This window comes from Scyliorhinus torazame, chromosome 22 (assembly GCF_047496885.1).
Source record: "Scyliorhinus torazame isolate Kashiwa2021f chromosome 22, sScyTor2.1, whole genome shotgun sequence".
NCBI lineage: Eukaryota > Metazoa > Chordata > Chondrichthyes > Carcharhiniformes > Scyliorhinidae > Scyliorhinus > Scyliorhinus torazame.
The window spans coordinates 50,075,052-50,092,419 of record NC_092728.1 but is presented as its reverse complement, the minus strand read 5'-3'; the positions used below and the strand labels follow the sequence as shown (position 1 = coordinate 50,092,419).

The window sequence follows — 17,368 nt, the reverse complement described above, 5'->3', positions numbered from 1 at the left end:
AATTGAGAAGGCAAATAGCTGCTGATCTTACTAGAAGGTGTACAAACATAAGGAGGTTTTGCTACAGTTGTACAGGGCTTTGGTGAGGCCACACCTGGAGAACTGTTCACAATTTTGGTTTTCATATTTAAGAAAGGATATACTTTACGTTAATAATCAAAGTTCACTAGTTTAGGTCCTGGGATGAGAAGAGTTTGGAAGAATAAGATGATCTCATTGAAACATACAAGATTCTTAAAGGACGAGACAGTAGACACTGGGAGGCTGTGGAATCTATGACACAGCAGCACAGTCTCAGGAGAAGGAACTGATCATTTAGGACTGAGATGAGGAGAAATTCTCCAATGAGACGGTTGTGAATCGTTGGAATTCTCTACCCTCATCAAATCAGAGAAACTCAGCATTGCAGAAGGAGGCCATTTGGCCCATTGAGTCTGCACCAACCTTTGGAAAGAATACCCTACCTCAGCCCAAAGCCCAACAACCCTATCCCCGTAACCCCACCAAACCTTTGGACACGAAGGGGCAATTTAACACAGCCAATCCACCTAACCTGCACATCTTTGAACTGTGGGAGGAAACCACAGTGCCCGGAGGAAACCCACGCAGACACTGGGAGAACATGCAAACTCCACAGACAGTCACCCAAGGCCGGAATTGAATCTGGGTCCCTGGCGCTCAGGCAGCAGTGCTAACCACTGTGCCACCGTCCCGCCCTCAAGAGTTGTGGCTACTCCATCATTGACTATCAATAGGGCTGCGATTTACAGACTTTTGATATTTCAGTGAATCAAAGAATATGGGGAGCAGGCGAGAAAGTGGAGTTGATGCCAAAGATCAGCTATATTTGTGAATGCCAGAGCAGACTTGACAGGCCCTGTAGTTTATTTCTGCTCCTATGTTAAATTTCAAAAATATATAAGTAGATTTTTCCACGTACTGCTGTGCCTTACCTAGAAGTGTTTGTTGTTAAAACTCTCAACTAAGTTTCACGAGTAAGGAGACAAACAACAACTTGCATTTCTATAGCACCTTTAACACGACTAAATTTACTGGGGCAAGACAAAACAAAACACAACACGCCACACAAACAAAGGTTTAGTCAACGGGCTGGGTTTTAAAGAGTGTCTTAAAAGGGAAAAGGAAGTTGGAGAGGCGGGAAGGTTCAAGAAGGGAATTCCAGAGCTTTGGGTTCAGGCAGCTGAAGACAATTCTGGAGCAATTAAAATTGGGGTTACTCAAAGAGCCACAATTAGACGAGTGCAGTTGTGACTGCTGGGCTGGAGGAGATTAGTGACAGGAAAGGCGAGGCCATAGAAGGTTAAAAACAAAGGTTAAAACTAACTAGTGGCCAAGGTGATTCAGCAAATACAGGAATTATGGATGAATGGGAATTGGTGAGAATTTGGACACATGAAGAAAAGCTTTGAACTCAACATTCACAAGGGGACACAAGTTCAAGGTGAGGGGAAGGTGTTTTAGGAGTGATACGAGGAAAAACCTTTTTACCAAGATGGTGGTGAGGGTCTGGAATGCACTGCCTGGGAGGGTGGTAGAGGCTGGTTGCCTCACATCCTTTAAAAGTACCTGGATGAGCACTTGGCACGTCATATCATTCAAGGCGATGGGTCAAGTGCTGGTAAATGGAATTAGGTAGGCCAAGTTTCATCATGTGTCACACAGGTTATATCGCAAGCCAGCAATATGCTCTCAGCAATGTGTGGGTACGCAGCTGTACAGCAATCTGCAATGTACAGTGTATGTTGAAATATACAGACAGCTCACAACTTCATCAGTGCTTGGGAGAAATTTCCAGAATGTAAGCATAAGTAAGCCATTATATTTAAAAATACGAATACTCATGGAGAAAATGTTGCACTCAGAGGGGTTCATAGCGTGTCCAGTGCAAAGAAAATCCTGGAATTCCCCATCTCTCATTTTTTGGGAGCACCATCACTTCAAGCACTGCAACAATTTCAAGACCCACTATTACTGGGCAATAATTATGCCCTGACAACACCTAATACATCCCAAGAGTCAAATCAGCAATATCTGCATTTGTCTGGCTAGCAATCAAACCAAACCTCTTGCTTGCAGAACTGGAGGGTACATATTTAAATACCTCAACCAAATGCAATGTTCTTACCTGGTCACCTTGCTTTGCCACAACCGTTCCAGCTTTAACCTGTTGAAGAGACACTCTGCCATCCAGCAGTAAGGGATCCTAGGAAACCGAGAGAGGAGAGAAAGAGCAGAGGTAAAGTTAATCCATTTCTGCTCTGACAATTTACTTAACCTCATCTTGCTGTCATTGCCATTGTAAATCTCCTGTTGTTCTGCGAAAAGACCATCTGCTTAAAACTCCTCAGTCTAAGTTACCGGCTGTACCTGGAACTTCTAAATATAAAATCTGAAGTGCTACATTTGTCAATTTTACTTCCATTAATTTTGCATCAAGGGCAGGTAGAGGAGTTCGGAAGTGATTCAACTCAATCCAAACATTTAAAGGCAGCCTATATTTAAAGGCAGCCACACAAAAGGTTGCTGCATAAGATAAAGATGCATGGCATTAAGGGGCAAGTAGTAGCATGGATAGAGGATTGGTTAATTAATAGAAAGCAAAGAGTGGGGATTAATGGGTGTTTCTCTGGTTGGCAATCAGTAGCTAGTGGTGTCCCTCAGGGATCAGTGTTGGGCCCACAACTGTTCAAAATTTACACAGATGATTTGGAGTTGGGGACCAAGGGCAATGTGTCCAAGTTTGCAGACGACACTAAGATAAGTGGTAAAGCAAAAAGTGCAGAGGATACTGGAAGTCTGCAGAGGGATTTGGATAGGCTAAGTGAATGGGCTAGGGTCTGGCAGATGGAATACAATGTTGACAAATGTGAGGTTATCCATTTTGGTAGGAATAACAGCAAAAGGGATTATTATTTAAATGATAAAATATTAAAACATGCTGCTGTGCAGGGACCTGGATGTGCTAGTGCATGAGTCGCAAAAAGTTGGTTTACAGGTGATTAAGAAGGCAAACACAATTTTGTCCTTCATTGCTAGAGGGATGGAGTTTAAGACTAGGGAGGTTATGCTGCAATTGTTTTAGGTGTTAGTGAGGCCACACCTGGAGTAGTGTGTTCAGTTTTGGTCTCCTTACTTGAGAAAGGATGTACTGGCACTGGAGGGTGTGCAGAGGAGATTCACTAGGTTAATCCCAGAGTTAAAGGGGTTGGATTACGAGGAGAGGTTGAGTAGACTGGGACTGTACTCGTTGGAATTTAGAAGGATGAGGGGGGATCTTATAGAAACATATACAATTATGAAGGGAATAGATAGGATAGATGCAGGCAGGTTGTTTCCACTGGCGGGTGAAAGCAGAACTAGGGGGCATAGCCTCAAAATAAGGGGAAGTTGATTTAGGACTGAGCTTAGGAGGAACATCGTCACCCAAAGGGTTGTGAATCTATGGAATTCCTTGCCCAGTGAAGCAGTAGAGGCTCCTTCATTAAATGTTTTTAAGATAAAGATAGATAGTTTTTTGAAGAATAAAGGGATTAAGGGTTATGGTGTTCGGGGCGGAAAGTGGAGCTGAGTCCACAAAAGATCAGCCATGATCTCATTGAATGGTGGAGCAGGCTCGAGGGGCCAGATGGCCTACTCCTGCTCCTAGTTCTTATGTACTTATATTTCAGCGTGGGAAAAATAACTTTTTCCAAAATGACAAAGCAATGCTGTATGGTTGCCGTAGGTTCAGCCTCAATTGATGAAAGTCAGCCTTGATTGAGGAGTAATCCCACATGCAAATGTGTAATGGGGATGACCAGCACAATGCTAACCTGACTCACGAGTTGGAGACATCCATTTATAGCTGAGCCTGGGTGCTGAGGAAAAGTTGAGGATAGTAATAGAATTGAGAAGGACATGTACAGAACATGGGGGAGGTGGTAGCATAGTGGTACTTGGACAGGTAATACTCTGGGGACCAGGGTTCAAATCCCGCCACAGCAGATGGAAATTGAACCCAATAAATCTCTGGAATTAAAAGTCTAATGATGATCATGAAGCCATTGTCTCTTGTCGTAAAAAACACAGCTGGTTCATTAATGTCCTTTGGGGAAGGAAATCTGCAGTCCTTACCTGGTCTGGCCTACATGGGACTCCAGATCCACAGCAGTGTGGTAGACACTTAAATGACCTCTGAAATGGCCTTGCAAGCCACTCAGTTGCATCGACATCCCTATATTTGAGCGAAATCACTTGCATCCTTTCCTCACAGTCTCGAAAAATGAAAGTAAAATATTGGGGTTTCTGTCCAGTATCCTAGCCACTGTTGGGGTCTTGGCTGGAATCGCAATACATCTCCAATAAGAGAGAATCAAACTATAGGCCCATGAAATTCAATGGCATTACCATCATTGATATTCCCCACCATCAACATCCTGAGGATTACCATTGACCAGAAAATGAACCGGACGAGCCATTTAAATACAGTGGTTACAAAAGCAGATCAGAGACTAGGAATCCTGCAAGTAACTCGCCTGTCGTCGACCATCACTTACAAGGCACAAGTCAGGAATGCGATGGAATATTCTCCACTTGCCTGGATGAGTGCCACTCCAACAACACTCAAAAAGCTCAACACCATCTTGATTAAAACAGCCCGCTCCCACGATCAACCACCAACGCACAGTAACAGTAATGTCTACCATCTACAAGATGCACTGCAGGAGCTCACCAAGGCTCCTTAGGCAGCACCTTCCAAACCCATGACCACTACCATCTAGAAAGACAAGGACAGCAGTTACATGGGAACTCAAACACCTGGAAGTTCCCCTCCATGTTACTCACTATCCTGACTTGGGAAATATATCGCCGATCCTTCACTGTCGCTGGTTCAAATTCCGGAAACTCCCTCCCTAATAGCACCTACGCAACACGGACTACAACGGTTCAAGAAGGCAGCTTACCACCACCTTCTCTAGCAAAATGGACATTTGAAATTGAATGCAAAGAAATGTGATCCAGCAGTGGGCAGTAGAGCAAAGTTGCTGATTGGCTGTTGCGGGGGAAATTTGCATACGTGCATTGTGGTTACCGTAACTTGAAGGTGTACCTGTGCCAGAGACCCTAGCTGTTCAAGTGAAGACAAGCATCCAGCAGAGGAAAGTAGAGCAGAGCTGCTGATTGGCTGTTGCAGGGGAAATTTGCATACGTGCATTGTGGTCACTGTAACTTGAAGGTGGTTTGTGGAGGAGATGTTGCCAAGTGATACTGGGCAAGTAGTAAAGATTTAAATTGTTTGCGCAGGCCCATAACAGCTGATTGCTGTTTACGTGTGGGGCGCAGTGGTTGCTGGTTAAGTGTTTTATTTTTACCTGTATTTAAGTTGGGCAGTTTCTAAACCCTAGACACTACACTTGTAGTGTCCCCCATCCTTCCACCTCCTTTAACCGAAGGGGTAGAGTGAATAACAGGCAAGCTCTTTCTTTCTTTTTCTTTTTTTTTTATCTAGAGGGGATGGCAGGGAAGGTAGTGCAACGTTCCTCCTGCAGAATGTTTGAGCCGAAGGACGCCTTCAGTGTCCCTGCTGATTTCATCTGTGGGAAGTGCACCCATCTCCAGCTCCTCAGAAACCGCGTTAGGGAGCTGGAGCTGGATGAATTTCGGATCATTCGGGAGGCAGAGGTGGTTATAGATAGAAGCTTCAGGGATGTAGTTACTCCGAAGAATAAAGATAGATTGGTGATGGTGAGAGGGGCTGGGAGAAAGCAGTCAGTACAGGGATCCCCTGTGGTCGTTCCCCTTAGTAACAAGTATGTCGCTTTGGATACTGTTAAGGGAGGGGGGGGGGAAAACTTACCAGGGGTAAGCCATGGGGTACAGGTCTCTGGCACAGAATCTGTCCCTGTTGCTCAGAAGGGAAGGGGGAAGAGGAGTAGAGCATTAGTCATTGGAGACTCCATAGTTAGGGGGATAGATAGGAGATTCTGTGGCAACGAGAGAGACTCGCAGTTGGTGTGTTGCCTCCCAGGTGCCAGGGTCCGTGATGTCTCGGATCGTTTTTTCGGGATCCGTAACGGGGAGGGGGAGCAGCCCCAAGTCGTGGTCCACATAGGTACCAACGACATAGGTAGGGATAGGGATGTAAGGCAGGAATTCAGGGGGCTAGAGTGGAAACTTAGATCCAGGACAAACAGAATTATCTCTGGGTTGTTACCCGTGCCATGTGCTAGCGAGAAGAGGAATAGGGAGAGAGAGGAGTTGAACACGTGGCTACAGGGATGGTGCAGGAGGGAGGGTTTCAGATTTCTGGATAATTGGGGCTCATTCTGGGTCGGTGGGACCTCTACAAACGGGATGGTCTACACCTGGACCAGAGGGGTACCAATATCCTGGGCGGGAAATTTGCTAATGCTCTTCGGGAGGGTTTAAACTAGTTCAGCAGGGGAGTGGGAACCTGAATTGTAGCTCCAGTGTACAGGAGGTTGAGAGTAGTGAGGTCATGAGTAAGGTTTCAAAGTTGCAGGAGTGTACCGGCAGGCAGGAAGGTGGTTTAAAGTGTGTCTTCTTCAATGCCAGGAGTACCCGGAATAAGGTGGGTGAACTTGCGGCATGGGTTGGTACCTGGGACTTCGATGTTGTGGCCATTTCGAAGACATGGATAGAGCAGGGACAAGAATGGTTGTTGCAGGTGCCGGTGTTTAGATATTTCAGTAAGCTCAGGGAAGGTGGTAAGAGGGGGAGGAGTAGCATTGTTAGTCAAGGACAGTATTACGGTGGCAGAAAGGACGTTTGATGAGGACTCGTCGACTGAGGTGGTATGGGCTGAGGTTAGAAACAGGAAAGGAGAGATCACCCTGTTCGGGGTTTTCTATAGGCCTCCGAAAAGTTCCAGAGATGGAGAGGAAAGGATTGCAAAGATGATCCTGGATAGGAACAAAAGCAACAGGGCAGTTTAATGGGGGACTTTAACTTTCCAAATATTGACTGGAAACGCTATAGTTCGAGTACTTTACATGGGTCCATTTTTGTCCAATGTGTGCAGGAGGGTTTCCTGACACAGTATGTAGATAGGCCAATGAGAGGCGAGGCCATATTGGATTTGGTACTGGGTAATGAACCAGGACAGGTGTTAGATTTGGAGGTAGGTGAGCACTTTGGTGATAGTGACCACAATTCGATTACGTTTACTTTAGTGATGGAAAGGGATAGGTATAGACCGCAGGGCAAGAGTTATATCTGGGGGAAAGGCAATTATGATGCGATGAGGCAAGACTTAGGATGCATCGGATGGAGAGGAAAACTGCAGGGGATGGGCACAATGGAAATGTGGAGCTTGTTCAAGGAACAGCTACTGCATGTCCTTGATAAATATGTACTTGTCAGGCAGGGAGGAAGTGGTCGAGCAAGGGAACCGTGGTTTACTAAAGCAGTCGAAACACTTGTCAAGAGGAAGAAGGAGGCTTATGTAAAGATGAGACATGAAGGTTCAGTTAGGGTGCTCGAGAGTTACAAGTTAGCTAGGAAGGACCTAAAGAGAGAGCTAAGAAGAGCCAGGATGGGACATGAGAAGTCTTTGGCAGATAGGATCAAGGATAACCCTAAAGCTTTCGATAGATGTCAGGAATAAAAGAATGACTAGGGTAAGAGTAGGGCCAGTCCAGGACAGTAGTGGGAAGTTATGCGTGGAGTCCGAGGAGATAGGAGAGGTGCTAAATGAATATTTTCCGTTTGTATTCACACAGGAAAAAGGCAATGTTGTCGAGGAGAATACTGAGATTCAGGCTACTAGGCTAGAAGGGCTTGAGGTTCATAAGGAGGAGGTGTTAGCAATTCTGGAAAGTGTGAAAATAGATAAGTCCCCTGGGCCGGATGGGATTTATCCTAGGATTCTCTGGGAAGCTAGGGAGGAGATTGCTGGGCCTTTGGCTTTGATCTTTGAGTCATCTTTGTCTACAGGAATAGTGCCAGAAGACTGGAGGATAGCAAATGTTGTCCCCTTGTTCAAGAAGGCGAGTAGAGACAACCCCGGTAACTATAGGCCAGTGAGCCTTATTTCTGTTCTGGGCAAAGTCTTGGAAAGGTTTATAAGAGATAGGATGTATAATCATCTGGAAAGGAATCATTTGATTAGAGATAGTCAACACGGTTTTGTGAAGGGTAGGTTGTGCCTCACAAACCTTATTGAGTTCTTTGAGAAGGTGACCAAACAGGTGGATGAGGGTAAAGCAGTTGATGTGGTGTATATGGATTTCAGTAAAGCATTTGATAAGGTTCCCCACGGTAGGCTACTGCTGAAAATACGGAGGCATGGGATTCAGGGTGATTTAGCAGTTTGGATCAGAAATTGGCTAGCTCGAAGAAGACAAAGTGGTGGTTGATGGGAAATGTTCAAACTGGAGTCCAGTTACTAGTGCCACACGGATCTGTTTTGGGGCCACTGCTGTTTGTCATTTTTATAAATGACCTGGAGGAGGGCGTAGAAGGATGGGTGAGTAAATTTGCAGATGACACTAAAGTCGGTGGAGTTGTGGACAGTGAAGGATGTTACAAGTTACAGAGAGACATAGATAAGCTGCAGCGCTGGGCTGAGAGGTGGCAAATGGAGTTTGATGCAGAAAAGTGTGAGGGGATTAATTTTGGAAGGAATAACAGAAAGACAGAGTACTGGGCTAATGGTAAGATTCTTGGTAGTGTGGATGAGGAGAGAGATATCAGTGTCCATGTACATAGATCCCTGAAAGTTGCCACCCAGGTTGAGAGGGTTGTTAAGAAGGCGTACAGTGTGTTAGCTTTTATTGGTAGAGGGATTGAGTTTCGGAGCCATGAGGTCATGTTGCAGCTGTACAAAACTCTGGTGCGGCCGCATTTGGAGTATTGCGTGCAATTCTGGTTGCCACATTATAGGAAGGATGTGGAAGCATTGGAAAGGGTGCAGAGGAGATTTACCAGAATGTTGCCTGGTATAGAGGGAAGATCTTATGAGGAAAGGCTGAGGGACTTGAGGCTGTTTTTGTTAGAGAGAAGTTAAGAGGTGACTTAATTGAGGCACACAAGAGGATCAGAGGATTGGATAGGGTGGACAGTGAGAGCCTTTTTCCTCGGATGGTGATGTCTAGCACGAGGGGGCATAGCTTTAAATTGAGGGGAGATAGATATAAGACAGATGTCAGAGGTAGGTTCTTTACTCAGAGAGTAGTAAGGGCGCGGAATACCCTGCCTGCAACAGTTGTGGACTCGCCAACACGAAGGGCATTCAAATGGTCATTGGATAGACATATGGACGATAAGGGAATAGTGTTGATGGGCTTTAGAGTGGTTTCACAGGTCGGCGCAACATCGAGGGCCGAAGGGCCTGTACTGCGCTGTAATGTTCTATGTTCCATGTTCTATTTCATTTTGGTCGGAAGAGAAGATGCAATCTAAACTACATAATACAATTATAAGGGGCTAGAGGGACAGAGGGGCCCAGAAAGGTAGATGCAGAAGTTTTTGAAGGCGGCTGAATAGTTGAAAAAGTAGCTATAAAAAGGCATAGTGGATCCTTGGTTTCAGAGAGGCAGAGTACAAATATAACTAAGTTAAGCTAACGGTTCTGCAATAAGTCATATTGGACTCAAAACATTAATACGGTTTCTCTTTCTATTGATGCTGCATGACCTGCATGTCGTTTTTATTTCGGTAATTAAGCGAAAGCAAAAACACGTCAGTCAGGGTCCAACTGGGCCTTTAGGAAAGTCTAAGTGAGCGTACACAGGAAATTTAACTGGACTAATTTTAACAGGGATGAAAGACTTGTTACATGAAGAAATTAGAAAAACTAGGGTTGTTGCTTTCAGTACAGAGATGGTTAGACAGATATGATAGGGGTTCAAAATTATGATGGGTTTTAATGGAGTAAACAAGAAGAAATTGTCGACTGGGAAAAAGGTCGGCAACAGTAATTGGCAAAAGAGCCAGAGGTAACAGGAGGGAAAAAATACATTACACAGCTCAGTATGATCTGGAATGCACAAGCTCAAAAGGGTGGTGAAAGCAGATTCAGTAGCAACTTTTAAAAGGGAATTGGACAAATACCCAAGGGGTAAAACTTACAAAGCTATGGGAAAACAGCAGGGAAAGGAATCTGTCTGAATAGGTCTTTCAAAGCGCTAACATGAGCAGAATGGTCTCCTCCTATGCTGTATCATTCTGTGATTCAAAATCTGTGACTAACCAACAATGTTAGGTAGAACATTAACTGATCTCTCAACATACGGGGACCGCACCAGGCAGCAGACTCACTGAAGGGTTCAGAACGTGTTCATTAGACTACCAAATTTTTGGGTAGTCGCCCATAATTATTAACTCACGTAACTATCTAATCCATTTCATATGCAATTTAGCAGCAATTTTTCAAATAAGAACAAAGAACAAAATAGCACAAGAACAGGCCCTCCAAGCCTGTATCAGTCATGATACCAACCCTTGCCAAAACCCTCAGCACTTCCTTGTGCCTTGTCCCGCTATACCCATCCCACCATGTGCTTGTCAAGATGCCTTTTGAACCCTGTTACTGTATCTGCTTCCACAACCTCCCCTGTCAACGCGTTCTAGGCACTCACCACCCTGTGTAAAAAACCTGCCTCGCACATCTCCTCTAAACTTTGCCCCACGGACCTTAAACCTATGCCCCCTGGTGACTGACCCCTCCATCCTGGGAAAGTGTGCCTGCCCATCCACTCTATCCATGCCTCTCATATTTTTGTAGACCTCTATCAGGTCACCCCCTCAATCTCTGTCTTTCAATCTCCGAGTCTATTCAGCCTCTCCACATAGCTAACACCCTCCAGACCAAGCAACATCCTGGTAAACCAGCTCTGCACCCTCTCCAAAGCCTCCACATCCTTCTGGTGGTGTGGCGACCAGAATTGTGCACAATATTCCAAGTGCGGCCGTACCAAGGTTCACTTAGTAGCATGACTTGCCAGGTTTTATACTCGATGCCCCGTCTAAGGAAGGCACGCATTCCATATGCTTTCTTGACTACATTATCCACTAGTGTTGCCACCTTCAAAGATCTGTGGACACACATGCCGAGATCTCTCTGACTTTCTATATTCCTAAGAGTTTTGCCATTTACAGCATATTTCCCCTCAGTTAGACCTACCAAATTGCATTACCTCACATTTGTCCAGATTAAACACCATTTGCCACTTCTCTGCCCAAGTCTCCAACCTATCTATGTCCTGCCGTATCTTCTGACAATCCTCAACACTATCTGCCACCCCACCAACCTTGTTGTCATCCGCAAACTTACTAATCAGACTGGCCACCTTTTCCTCCAAATAGTTTGTGTACACTCAAACAACAGAGGCCCAAGCACAGATCCCAGTCCCTGTGGAACACCACTGGAGGGGCTGGTTTAGCACAGGGCTAAATCGCTGGCTTTGAAAGCAGACCAAGGCAGGCCAGCAGCACGGTTCAATTCCCATACCAGCCTCCCCGAACAGGCACCGGAATGTGGCGACTAGGGGCTTTTCACAGTAACTTCATTTGAAGCCTACTTGTGACAATAAGTGATTTTCATTTCATTACCTTCCATACAGAAAAACACCCTTCTACTGCTACCCTTTGCCTTCTGTGACCGAGCCAGTTCAATATCCATCTTACCACCTCATCCCTGATCCCGTATGACTTCACCTTTTATACCAGTCTGCCATGAGGCACCTTGTCAAAGGCTTTACTGAAGTCCATGTAAACAACGCCCTCCCCTCATCAATCATCTTTGTCACCTCCTCAAAATACTCGATCAAGTTAGTGAGGCACGACCTCTCCTTTACATGGTTGATGCTATTTTTGGCTAATGAGCCCATTTGTTTCCAAATGGGTATAAATCCTGTTCCTAAGAATTCTCTCCAATAATTTACCTACTACCGACGTGAGGCTCACCAGCCTATAGTTTCCAGGATTATCCCTATACCTTTCTTAAACAGGGGTACCACATTTGCTATTCTCCAGTCCTCTGGGATCTCACCTGCAGCCAATGAGGACACAAAGATGTCAGTCAAGATGTCCCAGCAATTTCCTCCCTTGCTTCCTTCAGTTTTCTGGGGTAAATCCCATTTCGCCCAGGAGACTTATCTACCTTAATATCTTTTAAAAGACCCAATATCGCCTCCTTTTCGATGTTAACATGATCCAGACTGTCCACACACCCTTCCCGAGTGTCACCTTCCACAAAGTCCCTTTTGTTGGTGAGCACTGTTGCAAAGTGCTCATTCAGCACCTCGCCCATTTCCTCTTGTCCTTAAGTGGTCCAATCCTTTCCTTAGCCACCCTCTTGCATTTTACACATGAATAGAAAGCTTTGGGATTCACCTTAATCCTACTTGCCAAGGACATTTCATGACCCCTCCTAATTTCCTGCTTCAGTACCTTCCTACTTTCTTGAAACTCATCAAGGGTTTAAACTGTCCCCGCCCTTCTAGACTGTACAAGTCTTTTTCTTTTTGACGAGGTTCACAATATCCCTCGTTATCAAATGACCATTAACTAGAGGAATAATATATCACTCAACACCAAATGTCTTCAATATAAAGAATGTTGTTGTGAATTTTTCACTTGTGTTCCAAGAATTATACTGAGCAACATTTTAGAAAAGCTAAATTTCAGCCGGAATCCTTTGAGAATGAATGCAACATACGAGTGATGGTTCAGCATTGAAAGTTTTCTAAAAATCAGCTTATGAGATGTCAAAGCATTTTGCTTACCTTAAAAGGTAGAATTTCAAAGAGAAAACACAAATTGAAAACGCAAATCATACTTAGAGTGATGCTTATTTTAAAAATTTAGAAATTGAAAACTTCCATACTAATGCATCAAAACTCCCTTGCTGCTGAGTCTGCAGTTTGTACTGTAGAAGGAGTCAACAATTGGTGTCCTGTAAAGGGCTATGGGCATTTTACTATGTTAAAGACGCTGCATAAAAGTGGTTCGCACAGTTGCCTCACGGCACCGAGGTCCCAGGTTCGATCCCGGCTCTGGGTCACTGTCCGTGTGGAGTTTGCACATTCTCCCCATGTTTCTGTGGGCTTCGCCCCCACAATCCAAAGATGTGCAGGGTAGGTGGATTGGCCATGCTAAATTGCCCCTTAATTGGCAAAAATTAATTGGATACACTAAATTAAAAAAAACAAAGACACTGCATAAACACAAGTAAATAGCTTGAGTAGCTGTCCGGTGAACTGGCCACAGGACCACGACTTCCTGGGGGTTCTTACCTCCGCTGAAAGGACACCTACCTACAAGCAACATACAAGATGGCAGACATTGCTACTGGTAACTGGGAAAGAGTTGCTGATGGCCGTGACCTCTGGAGGCTGGTGGTTTGGATGGATGTTGGAAGAGGCGAGCAGAAAAGAAAAGCTCAGCTGGCCGAAATGGGTGCACGGTAGCACAGTGGTTAGCACTGTTGCATCACAGCACCAGGGTCCCAGGTTCGATACCCGGCTTGGGTCACTGTCTGTGTGGAGTCTGCACGTCCTCCCCATGTCTGCGTGGGCTTCCTCCGGATGCTCCGGTTTCCTCCCACAGTCCAAAGATGTGCAGGCTAGGTGGATTGGCCATGCTAAATTGTCCTCAGTGTCCAAAAATGTTAGCTGGAGTTACTGGGTTACGGAATAGGGTGGAGTTGTGGGCTTAAGTAAGGTGCTCTTTCCACGGGTCGGTGCAGACTTGTTGGGCCGAATGGCCTCCTTCTGCACTGTAAATTCTATGATTCTATGAGTTGAGGGACCACATAAAAAAGATGCCAGCGAACCGTGCACCTTCTCAGCCCACTGTCTTCTCTTCAGCAGGTATGGCATAGACTGACTGCCATGCCCAAAAATGGCTTCTGAACCATTCCAGGTCATTCTTAATACAGAGCTGACCACCACAGCACAAACCATTGTCGCACAAGATGGAGGGTGGCCAGTACAATCGTAAATGCAAAAAGGTGTTGTCACCGTTGCAGCAAGAAATGCAGAGTTTGCAAGAGCGATGGCGCAGTCGGAATAGACACATCTGCAAAGTTACAGAGGCATTCTGTACAGACCAGTACTGAAAGTGCGTTATGGGCCTATGTAGACCAGGAATCAGGCCCAAAATAGCAAACGCAACAGCTTCAGTGATACAAGTCTCAAATTTGGACGAAAGATGTACAGCACTAATTACGCATTTGAAAAGATGTTGCAAGATTTCCGGTTGCGGCTATGCCTAGCTAGGTCGCACGTTCGGCAGCTCCCGCCAGTAACGGACTTTAGGGCTCTTCAGAGGGGCCCCAGCGGCAATTGTTCGACGGCTTCCAGTATGGGAAGGTGACAGCAAGGTTCCCCCCGACATTATATGGATTGGACCAGGAGTGGAGCGGTTAAAAAAGTGATCCTGGTGCAGCGAAAAGTGCGAGGCAGGAAAAACAAGATGGCGGCGGGTGGAGACCAAGCAGCGTGGGCGTAGTGGTCGCAGGAGCAGCAGGAGTTTCTTAAACGCTGCTTTAAGGAACCGAGGACAGAAATGCTGGCGCCAATGAAGGCGGCGATTGAGAAGCTTGTGGAGACCCAGAAGGCCCAAGGGGCGGCGATCCGGGAGGTGCGGCAAAAAGCCTCGGAGATCGAGGACGAGATCTATGGCCTGGCGGTGAAGGTGGAGGCGCACGAGGCGCTGCACAAGAGGTGGGCGGAAAAATTCGAGAACCTGGAGAATAGGTCGAGGAGGAAGAATCTTCAGATTCTGGGTCTCCCTGAAGGAGTGGAGGGGCCCAATGCCGGGGCATATAGGAGCACGATGCTCAATTCGCTAATGGGCGCGGGAGCTTTCCTGAGGCCCCTGGAGCTGGATGGGGCTCATCGAGTCATGGCAAGGAGACCCAAAGCCAACGACCCACCAAGGGCGGTAGTGGTGAGGTTCCACCGCTTTATGGACAGAGAGTGTGTCCTGAGATGGGGTAAAAAAGAGCGGAGCAGCAGGTGGGAGAACACGGAGATCCGAATTTACCAGGACTGGAGTGCGGAGGTGGCCAAGAAAAGGGCTGGTTTCAACCAGGCTAAGGCGGTGCTCCATCGGAAGGGGGTATAGTTCGGGATGCTGCAGCCAGCGCGATTGTGGGTCACGTTCCAAGATCGACACCAATATTTTGAAACACCTGATGAGGCTTGGAGCTTTATACAGACTGAAAAGTTGGACTCAAATTGAGGGTTTGTCGTGGGGAGATGTTTACTGTGTTTACTGCGTTTGGGGAATGTTCTTTTTGTTTTGGTGCTGGGTAGGGATGGGTGAATGGATTTGATGTGGGGGCTGTGGGAGAGTGTGGGCGTCGGTGTTGGAGGAGCAGGGCCCCACGGAGGAAGAGGGGGGGTGGAGGCCCGGGGATGGGGAGTTTGGGTAAGGCCGCAATACTTCCATCAACTTGGACCCACTGAATTGCCACTGGTTGTTTTACATAAGAACATAAGAACTAGGAGCAGGAGTAGGCCATCTGGCCCCTCGAGCCTGCTCCACCATTCAATGAGATCATGGCTGATCTTTTGTGGACTCAGCTCCACTTTCTGGCCCGAACACCATAACCCTTAATCCCTTTATTCTTCAAAAAACTATCTATCTTTATCTTAAAAACATTTAATGAAGGAGCCTCTACTGCTTCACTGGGCAAGGAATTCCATAGATTCACAACCCTTTGGGTGAAGAAGTTCCTCCTAAACTCAGTCCTAAATCTACTTCCCCTTATTTTGAGGCTATGCCCCCGAGCTCTGCTTTCACCCGCCAGTGGAAACAACCTGCCGCATCTATCCTATCTATTCCCTTCATAATTCTATACGTTTCTATAAGATCCCCCCTCATCCTTCTAAATTCCAACAAGTACACGAAGCAAGCATTAGAAAACGATCAATGCATTTTTCTGTCACCGATTTTATGAGTACATAAATGAACTAAATCTTGCTATCCAAAACAGGTAATGTACTATGACACAATTCACATTTGAAAAATTAGCAATGTAAGTTTCCTTTGCAATGAACAAACTGGAGGTTAGTGTCCAATAAATTAGGACTTTGAATGTTAAATTGCCCAGCTAATTCATTTAATCTCCTTCCACTTCCTTACCCCTCCAAACCAAAGACATCTCCTTGCAGAGTCTAGCAGTTTGACTTCACCTCTACATTCTGCACAGGGTTTTAAATTTATGTTTGAGCATTGTAATAATCATCAAATTCTGTCAATAAGGGTTAACGCCTAAAGTCATGAAATTTAGCTGTTGCCATAGCAATACACTCGGCAGCAAGGTTCTGAGACCATTAGCACTGCTGCCTCAAGGCGGCGAGGACCAGGGTCACTGTCCATGTGGTGTTTGCACATTCTCCCCATGCCTGGGCGGGTCTCATCCCCCCCCAACCCAAAGATGTGCAGGTAATTGGCCACGCTGAATTGTCCCTTAATTAGAAAAAAATAATTGGGTACTTTAATTTATAAACAAAAACAAAAAAAAAGTAATAATAATTCTGATACCACTTTGAAAATGTTTTAATTGGGCACAGGAATTAGATTTAGCAGAGATCCAAATAGGAAAAAAATAATGATTGGCCGGTAACTTCCTCGGAGAGGCAATCTGTGGCAGATTGTTGCTCCGCAGCCACTTGCCTTCACTCAAAATCCAAAGCTCCACCTTGCCCGACCTTCCTGACTCAGGCCGGAAATCCAAAGCTCCGGTTCACCTGACCTTCCTGACTCAAGCCTGGCGAGACTGAATCAGTGAAGCAGCTGAGGGGCTTCAGCTGGGAAGTACAAAAGGAGGTCAGGCCGGAAATCCAAAGCTCCGTCTGGCCTGACCTTCCGGACTCAGGCCGGAAATCCAAAGTTCCGTCTTGCCCAACCTTCTTGACTCAGGCCGAAAATCCACATTTGAATCATGTACCAGGCAACTTCATGCAAAGTTTTGAAAAGCACAATTCATTAAACTGGTGTAAAAATACCAAGTCACAGTTTACTGCGTTTAATGTATGCGAGTGCCTTTTACAGCCGTAAACAGATAGATCACTGTAACATTCACAGATTTGTGTTCGTAGATACCAGCAGCCTATTTTCCAATTCTCTGAACCAAAAGTGGACAGCTTTATCCAGAGAGACACATTGATAGCAATGTCAACTTGACAATCAATGTGTAATTACTGGAAACATTTCGAGCCAGATGAATTATTTGTAATGTCCGAACCATTTCTTTTTCCTGAGAATTAATTCGTCCTGATTTCCAAGCAGAAAGGGTCTGTAGATCAGTGTTGATACTGTGCCACACTAGCCAAGCATCTCAAGCATTCCATTAAAAATTTGAGATCAATGTAATCAGTTACAGGCCTTTCAA

General features: G+C 45.6%; 1 protein-coding gene across 3 annotated transcripts in view; it reads right to left on the bottom strand.

Annotated features, from left to right (window-relative positions):
• The window catches only part of pnpla7b (patatin-like phospholipase domain containing 7b), a 473,312-nt gene that overhangs the window by 315,640 nt on the left and 140,304 nt on the right, over positions 1 to 17,368 (bottom strand). For all 3 annotated transcript variants that reach the window (XM_072488205.1, XM_072488203.1, XM_072488204.1), the window contains one exon: positions 2,147 to 2,224. In XM_072488205.1, coding sequence (XP_072344306.1) covers positions 2,147 to 2,224 — 78 coding nt within the window. The remainder of the gene's footprint in view (positions 1 to 2,146; positions 2,225 to 17,368) is intronic.